The 12502-nt window shown below is 37.4% G+C and overlaps 2 protein-coding genes across 2 annotated transcripts; both read left to right on the top strand.

Annotated features, from left to right (window-relative positions):
- The first annotated feature begins 329 nt into the window (after window positions 1–329).
- On the top strand, window positions 330–6968 carry PSL4 (calmodulin-binding protein). Its single transcript, XM_059574458.2, has 16 exons — window positions 330–549; window positions 637–756; window positions 1232–1327; window positions 1532–1771; window positions 2289–2521; window positions 3035–3127; window positions 3256–3309; window positions 3764–4088; window positions 4184–4288; window positions 4379–4480; window positions 4594–4651; window positions 4775–4843; window positions 5404–5491; window positions 6216–6277; window positions 6363–6414; window positions 6525–6968. Exons 1-16 carry the CDS (start codon window positions 423–425, stop codon window positions 6585–6587), a joined length of 1887 nt encoding a protein of 628 aa, XP_059430441.1. The 5' UTR covers window positions 330–422; the 3' UTR covers window positions 6588–6968.
- A 1067-nt stretch (window positions 6969–8035) lies between these two features.
- Window positions 8036–11999, top strand: LOC132163771 (Pyruvate kinase family protein). The gene is made up of 3 exons (XM_059574143.2): window positions 8036–8592; window positions 10117–10578; window positions 10916–11999. The coding sequence occupies exons 1-3, from the start codon at window positions 8374–8376 to the stop codon at window positions 11729–11731; spliced, it is 1497 nt and encodes a 498-aa protein (XP_059430126.1). The 5' UTR covers window positions 8036–8373; the 3' UTR covers window positions 11732–11999.
- Window positions 12000–12502: the final 503 nt, after the last annotated feature.

Below are 12502 nucleotides of genomic sequence, written 5' to 3'. Positions count from 1 at the left end.
TTTTAACTTACATTCATGTCCAATTTGCAAATGGATGTTTCCAAAAGGTAGCTCAATCGATTGGGACTATGCCTAATGAAGCGGATGTCATTAATTCGAATTCTTATTTCCCTCTTATGTGGACATGTAAAAAAAAAAAAATTTGCAAAGGGGTTAAAGTATAAGTATAAAATTATAAACGGATCATAACTATAGGTTATTAATTCTCTAATTTCGTATTAAATTTGTATCAAAAATTGCTAAGAACGAGGGGAAGAGAATGGATGGTAAATGTAATTAATGGAGCGAATTATTTAACCCATTGGGTTAAGTTGTACCCTAAGCGCAAAACTTTTCCAGTGCCTGCTTAACCAGTTCTTCGCCAAGTCCTATTGCTCTCTCGCTATCGCTGGAACTGATTTGGGTGCACTGGGCAGAAGAAGATGAAGCTAAATATGGCTCTGGGTTTCATTTCACTTATGCTGTGCGTGTTTTTTCTGGGATCTCCGGTTGCGGTTAGATCAGTATCGGCATCTCTCAAAGACCCTTTTATCGGAATTGCTCCGGAAGGTCGGTCCATTGTTTCTTTCCAAAATCTTTCTGTTCCTGCTTCTTCTTCTTTTTTCATTTTTAATTTAGTTTTGTTCATTACTACAGATGAGAAGTATTACAAGACGTCCTCGGATTTAATAAAATGTAAGGATGGATCCAAGAAATTCAGCAAAGCCCAGCTCAACGATGACTTCTGCGATTGCCCTGATGGCACTGACGAGCCTGGTTCCTCTCTCTCTCTCTCTTCATTCCTTCCCTCTATTTTCTCTTTCTTTCTTTCTTGCTTGCTTTCTTTACTCTCTCTCTCTCTCTCTCTCTCCTTGATTGATTTATTTTTTTACCAAATTGGTATGATTGAGCCATTTTGACCAAATGGGTATTTTGTTTTTATCATAACATTGTCTTTCTGTAACATTTTGGAATGTGGTTCATTTGAGTGGTGTCTTTTGATCATAAATCATAGAAAAAACTGTTGGCATGACATTACCATATCACTGTCTGTGGTTTGCTTGTTTACTTGTGCTGCACTGAGGGTCCATCTTCATTAATCATAGATGGAATTAGAGGTCCGTCATATTTCTTTTATCATTGCACTTTGAAACAGGAATTGCTGTAATTTATTTTGTTATGAAAGATATCTTCTTCTTCTTCTCCATCTTTTTCCTGTATTTCTGCTCACATTTTCTTTTGTGGGTTACAGGTACATCGGCATGCCCTGCTGGAAAATTCTATTGTCGCAATGCAGGACATGCCCCTCTTTTCTTATATTCTTCTAGAGTGAATGATGGTATATGTGGTAAGTGTTTTTTGCTTCATGGCTCAGACACTTTGCTTTTTTTGTGTTTACCTGATGAGCTGGCCTTGCTCTTTGATTACTATCCAGAACATTGTGCATTTTTCATTACTCAAATTGCCAACCCAACTATTATTTTTCCCCATTTTACACTCACCTGTTTACTCAACTTTCTTTGTAATATGAGTAATTTTCAACTATCTGTAGATTGTTGTGATGGGAGTGATGAGTATGATGGTAAGGTGAAGTGCCCAAATACGTGCTGGGAGGCTGGCAAAGTGGCTAGAGATAAGCTGAAGAAAAAGATTGCTACATATCAAGAGGGGGTCACTTTACGAAAGCAGGAAGTTGAACGAGCAAAGCTCGGTTTAGCCAAAGATGAGGCAGAACTGTCAAAGTTAAAAGACGAGGAGAAAATACTGAAAGGGCTTGTTCAACAGCTTAAAGGTATGGTTCTAAGTTTCTAACTATGTGATTCACCCTAGGTTGTAGCCAACTTTTCAGAGTTGAATAAGTTCATATTTGGTATAGAAAATTAATTATATGGTCATATATGTTAGTTGGTGGGCCCAGAATTTTGTGGGAGTCCTATCTGTTAATATCCAATTAGAAAATAGTAACTTGTTTCAAAAATAAGGGACTTGTGCTCCTAAAATTGCTTATTTAAACAAACCACCCCATGTCTGCGATCAAGAAATTCTTATTGGAAGATGTTCTATTTAGGGCATAACCTTCATAAAGTTTCCATATGGAGTTATGCTACATTTGAGAATAAGGGGATGATGGTAACCATTCTAATTTGGAATGAAGAGGGCTCAAGGAGACATGATGAGCCATGTGCTGTTGATCTTGCAGTAAAGATAAAAATTATACTGTTCTATCACTTGGGTATACTCTAGGTGGTTGTTTGGTAATGTGGAGTTTACCATCAAGTAATTGTTATTTTGCTTCACCTTCAATGCAGAGCGTAAAGAAGAAATTGAAAAGGCAGAGGAGAAAGAACGTTTACAGAAAGAAAAAGAAGAGAAGGAAAGGAAGGAGGCTGAGGAGAAGGCTAATAAGGAAGAAAACAAAGCTGAGCAGGAAGCTAATCCGGATAACACTGCAGCTGTGGAGAATACTGACAGTGAAGAAAAACCCACTGATAGTATGCATGACGACGAGATTGGACTTTTGGAGGATTCTTCTTCATATCAGGTTGTCATGTAAACTATAACATTAATTTTATGCTCAACTTCAACAAACATTTAGATTTAACATTTGTACTTAATCATATATTTTTCTGTTCTGTATAAATCTTAGGGTCACAATTGCTTGAAAATGCTATTTGGCAAATCACTTTATCAACTCAACCATATTCCCCTCGCCTTTTAATTACTTAAGCTGAAAGATGAATGGGAAATACATGATACACTTTGAAACTTCTTGCACTTGGGGTGATTAATTGATAAAAGTTAATTAACGTGTTTAATGACATTTTATCCATTTAGGTTGGACTAATCTAGGGTTGGGATGTGACATCTGTCAAATTTGTCACACAAATGTTGTATGTACCTTTTGGTGTCTGTACCTGGATAAAACCACAAACATCTCTGTATAATAGAGTGTGTACATTGATGTGAATTTACCCATGATTGGCCTGTGATCATATTCATTATTCAATTGCAAATAATTTGTTTCTACTAGTTTCTCATTCACAGCCTTTATTAGGATGTGGCTAAGGACAATGATGAGCCAGCAGCCGAAGTTGAGAACAGTGATACTCCAGGAAGTGAAGGATCCCTGGTTAATGAAGTAGAACAGGTAAATCAACATTCCATGCAGTTGCATTTCTCTTCCCAAAATATAAGTGTAGAGAGGAGTAATCTTCCATATCTTCCCAAGTAGATATAGAGTGAACTTCCATATCTTATCCATTTATCTCAATCTAGCCTGCAGCAGAAGCAAAGGAAGAGTCTGCAGTTTCACCTGATTCTGGAAGCAAGGTGTCTCCTCATGAAGCCACTATCTTGATATTTTTCGCTCCAATTCTATTTGATTGGAAATATAATTTTACTCTTTGATGTCCTCTGTTAATTGCTTTAGTTGTTTGTCTGTTAATTTATTTATGTATTTATTTATAAGTAGCTGTTTGTTTGTTTATAACCTAACTGTTCTATAAACTATTATGTTGCTTCTCAGAGTGAAAATATTTATATTTATATTGAAAACTTATATATACGACAAACATACGATAATATGGTTATTAGTACTTTGAAGATGAAATTTTGAAAGAGGAGGCTCCACATGAAACTTTAGCCAGCAATAAAAAGTATTTTCTGATTCTCAATTTTCTTGGAATCTGAAATTGTCGCATCCCTAAAATTTTGCATTTTCAACTTCCTTGTTCCTGGAGTTCTTTAAGCATAAGCTTATTGGTTTTCGCCTTTGCCACCTTAGGGAAATGATGTATCTGAAAATACTGAGGGGTTATCAAAGGAAGAGTTGGGTCGCCTTGTTGCGTCTCGCTGGACAGGAGAGAATACTGCAAAGCAAACAGAAGAAGTTGATGCTACAAAAGACAATGATCATGAAGAGATGCCTGGGGGCACACATGGTGAAGAATCTGATGGCTACGCTTCTGAAACCGATAATGACAACGGAAGATATGATGATGATAATGATGATGTAGAAGATGAGGTAGATGAAGATTTTAGGGAGGAGGATCATGATGAATCTAGTTCTTCGTACAATTTTGACTCAGAAATTGAATCAGACTTGTCAGGTTTGCAACAGTTCGTTCTATGTGAATAAGTTGTTATCCTTCAATGCAAGCTGTTTTGATATATAACCTACGTTTAATAATCTAACTTATTTTAGATATAACAACCCCAAGTAACCCATCTTGGTTGGAGAAGATACAAAAGACTGTACAAAACGTTCTACGTGCTGTTAATTTATTCCAGACTCCAGTGAACCAGTCAGGTACAAACTAAAGTTTTAAGTTATATAGTACTCAGCAATGGAAATGAATGCAAGGAAATGACTTTCTCTGTATCATTTTGACTTCTTTAGAGGCTGCTCATGTACGCAAAGAATATGACGAGTCCAGTGCCAAGTTGTCTAAAATTGAGTCAAGAATATCAAGTTTGTCACAAAAGCTGAAACATGATTTTGGTTAGTACATAATGGACTGTATCTATATTTATGCTGTACCATTTATCTTCATTGTAAGGAAGTTTGTTGGTCACTTGGCTTCCATAAGCTGAACTCAAGTTTTAATATCACAGGGCCTGAGAAGGAGTTCTATTCATTCTATGGACGTTGCTTTGAGGGCAAGGAGAACAAGTTAGAAATTTTGTCTTACCCTAGACTGTTAATGTCTTCATATGATGTTTTGGGTTTTCAAGGAAATTGCAATAGTAATCATTTTCGTTTTTCTTCCCTTTGGGCAATCAAATTTTGGTTCAGGTATGTTTACAAAGTCTGCCCATATAAACAAGCTTCCCAGGAGGAGGGGCATACTACAACTCGTTTGGGGTTGGTATCTATTACATATCATTACGTACTTTGCATTTCTAGCTTTCTGGGTTCTTTTTATGCATGTATTATTTGAGGTATGATTTTCGGAGATCTTTGTCAGAGATGTTGCACTTGAGTATCTTGGTTGTCCAGTCAATCAATTTGTTCTAGATTGATGTCCTGGCATCAAGAAGAATGGTACATTGAATAATGAAAATGACATAATTGTACCATCTCTTAGATGATTACATCTCCTGGTATAGACTACAAGTAATTGGTACCATCCTAATGCATATCTATCACCTTAGCTTGTCAGTTTGCATGCAATAGACTTGTAGCCAATTCTTGCGGGTTCATCACATCTTCTGATATTCCTTCTGGCGTTTGCTCTGGAAATATTCAAGTATATAGGTTTCTCATTTTTGTGTATGATGTAGACATGGTCTCTACATGCATGCACGCACAATGTGGTTCACCTTACTTTGACATTTTTCTCTCTTTCAGAGGTTTACATATTTCTTCATTTTCAATGAACTCGTGTCTTATTTTATTTTCTCCATTTTTCTTTTTGTAAATAGGCGCTGGAACAAATTTGAGGATGCATACAGAGTCATGATATTTTCAAATGGTGACAAATGCTGGAATGGGCCTGATAGAAGTCTGAAGGTACTTATGTCCATGTTAATAAGCAGGGTCATGCTTCTGTTTTCTTTAACAAGGATGATTCCTTATGTCCCCTGATTCTTGTTTCAGATGATTGAGGTCTTTTTTTTTTTTAGCAGAAATTGTTTAATTGGTATCATTTTAAAGTCGTACTAGGATATGCACTTAAAGTGGGTTTTTATAAGACTTATCTTTTTTCTGCCCCATGGGGATAAAGATCTATTAAAAAAATGAGGGGGTATTTAGTGTAAAGTGCTCCTTTTTCAAGGCACTTACTGCCATGCTAACAAGTAGGGTCGTGCTTCTTGTCTTTAACAAGGATGATTACTTATGTCTCCTTATTCTTGTTTCAGATGATTGAGGTTGTTTAGCTGCAATGGTTTAGTTGGTCACATTATGAAGTTGTACAAGATTTTTAATATGCACATAAGTGGATTCGTTGTAAGACTATTTGTTATGGCCCACTGTGATAAGGATCTATTAAAAAAAAATGAGGAGTACTTATGTCTACTTATATTTGGTGGAAAGTGCTCATTTTTTGAAAGGGTGAGGTGATTAGTTGCTGTAAATGGAAGCAGCCATATTTTATAAGGAAAATGCTGTTACTGTAGACCAGAATGTGAAAATTAAACGTTCCTATTAATCTGAGAATTGAAAACATAAAAATAAAAAGGTAGATTGGATGACCCTTTTGAAACCCTCTACATTTGTCTGTGATGTTTTACAGGTCAAGTTAAGATGTGGGCTGCAAAATGAGGTTGCTGACGTAGATGAACCAAGTCGATGCGAGTAAGAATTGCTCTCTCTCTCTCTCTCTCTCTATATATATATATATATATATATATATATATAAGTATTAATTTTCTTGTGGCAGATACGTGGCATTGTTATCTACCCCAGCTCTTTGCCTTGAAGAAAAGCTGAAGGTACCTTTGTTTTTTTAAAGAAAAAAAAAAATTGTCCTAAATAATTGCGGTTTTAGTTGCTCTTCTGCACTGAATCCTAATTGATGTGGATGTGTAATGAAATGTGATAGGAACTACAACATAAACTAGAGTTGATGAATAAAGAACAGCCACAGAACCATGATGAACTTTGAACAGTCTTGATGGATTTGCCTGCAAATACTATAGAGTAAGCTGACTGGTGAAAGTGATCCTTTGCTTATGGAGACTAATCTTTTCATTCTTGAAGATACAGAGAGGTATAATGCGGCTTTTGGCAGGTAGTTTGAAGAGTTTCAAGCAACACCTGAAGGTGGCCTCCCGTAAATTTTTCTTTTTTGGATGTGACGGTTGTTCTTTCGGGGGGATGGATTGAGGCTTGGGAGCCCTCATTGCTTGTTTGGGTTAGCTTAAACTGAAACTGATATTGATATACATTCTTGTACTCAGAACAGCGGTTCTTTTTCCTACATCTGCGACTGTCAAAATTTGCTTGTCTTATTATATATTATATTTTGGAAAGCCCTTTCATTTGACCTGTGTTTTTTTCAGTGGTACTGAGAATAAACAAGGTGCATTGTGGAGGATCAATCAGAGCTGGTAAATTGATGTCAACATTTGCCCATGACTGCCAACTGTGTTTTAATGTTGAAATTGACAGCTAAACACGTAGAACAGGTGATGGGTATACCTAAAAGAACCGAGACAACCTACTTTTCGGATAATAATTTTGGCGCCCAGATTGCTAGGGCAGCAAATGTGAGAGATCAAATATAGGGCTTACATGTTCAAGCAAGTTTTAGGGTACCCGTCTACTTGCCGCTCTATAGAAATTCTCTCACATTTGTTGGGCTTTAGATAAGACTTTTATGCGTTTAAGGCGTGCTTTGAATATCCTTAAAAGCCACTTTAGACTTTTAATGCTTAGAGCAGGAAAATGAACAAAAAGAAAGAGTAGTTTGTCCGCAATATAATTCTGATAAGTTGGGCAGAATAAGAGGAGAGTCAGAAACAAGAGGCGACATTAGATTTATATTTGTGGAAGACCTGTTTTTTTCTCCTTTAGCCCCCTTTTTCTTTTATCCACCTCAAAACATCACTTTTAGTTTTAGACATGGAGGAACACAAGTCAGAATTAAATTAAATTTAGAAGAAATATTTTGGGAGCTCTTTTATATACTCTAATTAAAAAAAAAAGAGACGATGTGTTACATAATCTTATATTTATATCTCAAACACCATTTTAACCTACCAAGCCGTTGTAAATTGGGGCTGGGGCTCCCTTTCGAAGAAGTTAAAGATGGGCATGGATATTTATTGAATGAATAGCGTGGTGGAGCAGCCACTATAGTTGACCTGCATAGCCATTAGCCCCCGCTACTATTAAACGCTCAAAACCATAGACGCCCATAGTTGGTTGTCACCCTCACAAAACTTTTGCTCTTTCAACATATTCGCACGTAATATACCTTTTTTTTTTTTTTAATTGTTTGTTACAGGACGGACGCCTTGTGCCTCAAGCCAAGAAAATGCCCTCTTCTCTTTCTATATATATATATATATATATATATATATATATATTATACTTGTTACTGTTAGAGCAGTGCCATCGACCATCATCACGCATCTTTCATTTATTCTTCACTTTTCGTCCTCTTTTCACAGGTTCCTTTCAAGTTTCATCCAGTCTTTTTTTTTTTTGAACTAATATTTTGGTTCCCCTTCTGTCTCTGTTTCTGTTGTGGTACACGTGTATCGTATATAGAAGTATATAGAAGCCTCTTTGACGAGAGATAGAGAGAGAGAGAGAGAGAGTCTTGGGTCTTCATCGTCTTAGCCTTTGTTGACGATTCTTGGGGTGACTTCCATTGCCATTTTCCCTTGTTTCTCTCTTGTGGGTAACAATAATCATCGTCGTCTAAGGCTCTTGAGACTCAAAGAATGGAGACGATTCAAAAACCAAAGACGAAGATCGTCTGCACTTTGGGACCGGCATCGAGGTCGGTGCCCATGCTGGAGAAACTGCTGACGGCCGGCATGAATGTCGCTCGCTTCAACTTCTCTCACGGATCTCACGAATATCACCAGGAAACCCTCGACAACCTCAGGACCGCCATGGAAAGCACCGGTATTCTCTGTGCTGTCATGCTTGACACCAAGGTACTATATTTTAATATTGCCTCGCTGTATTTGTATCGATCGGATTTAATACGTTTTGGGACTTTTTGGCATCTGGGCATTCGTTGTGTTATCATTGGATTTGTTTGTTTTTCATCTGATGTCTGATTTCTGGGAGGCCGTGTTGTTAGTTATCTTTCTGTGTTTATTTGTTGGTTCGCTTGCTTATTGGCCTTTCAGTTTCATTGTTTGTGGTCCTCTGCGTTTTGGTTCTTTCTTACATCTGGGGGCTTTCGGGTGACTTTTCTGTAATTTCCATTCTGTGATGGGGTTTGGTTTTGTTCTTTCTATTACTATTCTTTTCTTTTAATTAAATGAATTGGTCTCTTCTGTACAGAATTTCCCATGACGTTCCTCAATTGTCAGTTTCCACATGTTCTTTAACTACTTATTAACATCAAGGAATCTGCAACTTTTTAGTATATAGGCACAGTTTGTTGAATGAAATTTGGATAGCTACGATAGTATGAGGTTTTGCGCCAGGTGTTCATCTTGAACGCTGCCATTCATTTCTTGAGGCTAGTACCCTTCACACTTTCACTAGCTATGCCATTCATTTCTTGAGCTAGTACCCTTCACACTTTCACTAGCTATGTTTTCTTCTTGTATACAATTAGAGAAATGAGATGTAAATGATCCTTTTTTTTTTTTTTTTTTTTTTTTTTTCTGTTTATAAGTTATGACTTGCAGTATGAATCTCAAATAGCTATGTTTGTAAGCTATCGATTGTTCAAACCTGACCCCAACATAATCATGTCATTGTATAAAAGAATGAACTGAACTCCAATTTATGCAGAGCTGGAAAAACCCTTCATTGGGGAGGCCGTTTGTGTTTGTTTTCTGTATTAAGCATCCCATTTCCTGTTTTGGTTTGATATTTTCTAATTATGTTGGTTGTTATTTTTAGAAAAAAGAAACCTACATTGTAACCTAAATCCATTTCGTACAGTTACCAACGCGATGGTTGTGAGAGGGTCAGTAGAGGCAGGTGAGGTGATAGTGGTGTTTTGGACTGTCTAGTTGTGATATGAACCTAGTTTGCTCATAATCAAAACCAATTATATTTTTGAGTCATCTTGGTCTTTGTCTAGATTCTTCTTTTTTGTCTGTTGATTATGTTCTGGTTTTTGGAAATTTACAGACTCCAAAAAAAAAAAAAAATCCCTTGCAGTTCTGCACTTCTTTTGGAGAAACATGCTTGAAAAGTAAAAAATGTGTTTTGTAAAGTGCATGCAATATTCTACTGAACAAACTACAGTGTAGATACGCCAACGTTGTAAACTTGACTCAGGCTTACAACCTAAACGTTGTAAACTACAGTGGCAGCAATTTTTTTTCAACCATTTTTTGGCCGGCCTTTTCATTTCTGAATTTTGTTATTATTCTGGATCATTTAAGCCAAATCATGTTACCCATCCCTAGTGGCAAGCTTTCTAAGTTTCTATATTTACTAATGAAAAACATAAGCGAAACTCCTTAATCGTTCATTTGTAATTAATGTCACAGGGTCCAGAGATCCGAACTGGATTTCTCAAGGATAGCAAACCAATCCAGCTAAAACAGGGTCAAGAAATCACCATATCTACTGATTATAGCATAAAGGGTGATGAGAAGATGATTTGCATGAGCTACAAGAAGTTGGCTGAGGATGTAAAGCCAGGAATGGTGATACTTTGTGCAGATGGCACTATCTCGTTTGCAGTTCTATCTTGTGACAAAAAATTGGGTTTGGTTCGATGCCGCTGTGAAAACTCCGCAGTTCTTGGTGAGAGAAAAAATGTTAATCTTCCAGGGGTTGTAGTGGATCTCCCAACTTTAACAGATAAAGACAAGGAGGACATCTTGCAGTGGGGAGTTCCCAACAAGATTGACATGATTGCTTTATCTTTTGTTCGAAAAGGGTCAGACCTTGTGCAGGTCCGGAAGGTGCTTGGGGAACATGCTAAGAACATACTTCTCATGTCAAAGGTATGCTGATATTTGTGGAAACTTTGAATCTATTTGAGATTTGGTTTAATCCCGGTTGGTTTTGGTGGAAGTCAGTACCAACCATTTGGTTTGTCTTAGCCTTGATTAGGAAACAAGAACAGGCAACTTTTGCTAGTTTGGCTGGTTTTATAGGGAATACATCCTGAACTGATTTGGAATTTTCTGGAAGTTGTTTTGGATATTCACTGATAACTGTGAACTTCTTAGCAATCTGAATTGCCTTATCGGTCGTTAAAATGGTCATTGTCTATACTTCAATTCGGTTTTAACTACTTGATTCTGGTACTTGTTGTTCATTTTGAAACCTGTTTTGTAGGTTGAAAATCAAGAAGGGGTAGCAAATTTTGACGACATCCTTGCAAATTCTGATGCATTTATGGTAGCACGTGGTGACCTTGGAATGGAAATCCCAATTGAAAAGATATTTCTTGCACAGAAAGTGATGATTTACAAGTGCAACATCCAAGGAAAACCAGTGGTGACTGCAACCCAGATGTTGGAGTCAATGATCAAATCTCCCCGGCCAACTAGAGCTGAAGCTACTGATGTTGCCAATGCTGTTCTTGATGGCACAGACTGTGTGATGCTGAGTGGTGAAACAGCTGCTGGAGCTTATCCAGAACTTGCAGTTCAGACAATGGCCAAAATATGTGTAGAAGCAGAAAGCACCCTTGATTATGGAGATGTCTTCAAAAGACTTATGAAGCACTCGCCAGTGCCCATGAGCCCATTAGAGAGCCTGGCATCTTCTGCTGTCAAAACAGCCAACTCTGCAAAAGCAGCACTTATATTGGTCCTAACTAGAGGAGGAAGCACTGCAAAACTGGTGGCCAAGTATAGGCCAGGCATGCCTATACTGTCTGTGGTCGTCCCAGAGATTAAAAAGACCGATTCTTTTGACTGGTCGTGCAGTGATGAAGCTCCGGCAAGGCATAGCCTAATTTTCCGTGGGTTGGTCCCGGTTCTGAGTGCTGGATCTGCTAGGGCTTCTGATGCTGAGACAACGGAAGAAGCATTGGTGTTTGCCATGCAGCTTGCCAAGACAAAGGGTCTCTGCAAAAATGGAGATTCTGTGGTAGCTTTGCACAAAGTTGATAATGCATCTGTTATCAAGATCTTGACCGTCAAGTGATGATCTTTTTCATGATTGTTTTTTTTTTTGTCTCGCTCTTTATGTCTTCTGTTTTCCCTTTTTGCCTCTTGTTGGGAGGGGTTAGTATCAAGATGAGCGAATGATGATGCTTCTAGTTTTGCTATCTTGTTTTTGTTTCTGGAGGCAGAAACCTTTACCTACTATTAATAATTAACTGTGTTTTGACGAGACAAATGCATTGGGATTATATTTCCAAATGTTTGATCATCTGACCGACTTAACAGAACTCTGTTTTTGTTATTAGCTACTCAATATTGCAACTAGATGGGCGTGCATGATTTCATAAAGGAGTGATTGTTTAATTAGGCACTCAATTTTTGATTTGTTTTAATTAAATGAATTGTGTAAGAGTTATACCTGTCTCGAGACGATCTCATCAGGAAAATGAATTGACAAATCTAGATGTGAGCAAAGCTACAGAGTCTGAATCAAACGCAATTCAGGACAGAGGTGGGTTGAACATACATACATACCAGCAACAGCTACATAATTTCAAAGCAAAATAATCGGGAGACAAAAGGATCATTTCACATGGCTTCTTTGTCTAAGGCGGGACCTCTCAGCTTCCCTTTATTTTATTAGACTGCTATTTGATAAGCATTATCGGTTAGTTCGGCATTGTTTAGTGCATAGAAAAGAGTCCGATACCCATTCTTAAATTCTATCCGTACTTGGGAGTTTGGTCCAATATCAAACAAGGAGAAAGTCCATCCACCAATTACAATCACATTGAATCTATCAAAGCACCCA

The sequence above is a fragment of the Corylus avellana genome, chromosome 8, assembly GCF_965113065.1.
Source record: "Corylus avellana chromosome 8, dhCorAvel1.hap1.2, whole genome shotgun sequence".
In the NCBI taxonomy this organism is placed as follows: Eukaryota; Viridiplantae; Streptophyta; class Magnoliopsida; order Fagales; family Betulaceae; genus Corylus; species Corylus avellana.
Note: the sequence above shows the minus strand (reverse complement) of the source record. Positions and strands in the feature narration are given on the sequence as shown.

Excerpts from the sequence above, each read along its gene's own strand:
- PSL4 (XM_059574458.2), top strand. The coding sequence starts at position 423 with ATGAAGCTAAATATGGCTCTGGGTTTCATTTCACTTATGCTGTGCGTG. Across the intron at positions 3,310-3,763 it reads CACCTGATTCTGGAAGCAAG|GGAAATGATGTATCTGAAAA; the intron begins GTGTCTCCTCAT and ends TTGCCACCTTAG. Across the intron at positions 4,089-4,183 it reads AATTGAATCAGACTTGTCAG|ATATAACAACCCCAAGTAAC; the intron begins GTTTGCAACAGT and ends AACTTATTTTAG.
- LOC132163771 (XM_059574143.2), top strand. The coding sequence starts at position 8,374 with ATGGAGACGATTCAAAAACCAAAGACGAAGATCGTCTGCACTTTGGGA. Across the intron at positions 8,593-10,116 it reads CTGTCATGCTTGACACCAAG|GGTCCAGAGATCCGAACTGG; the intron begins GTACTATATTTT and ends TTAATGTCACAG. Across the intron at positions 10,579-10,915 it reads ACATACTTCTCATGTCAAAG|GTTGAAAATCAAGAAGGGGT; the intron begins GTATGCTGATAT and ends CCTGTTTTGTAG.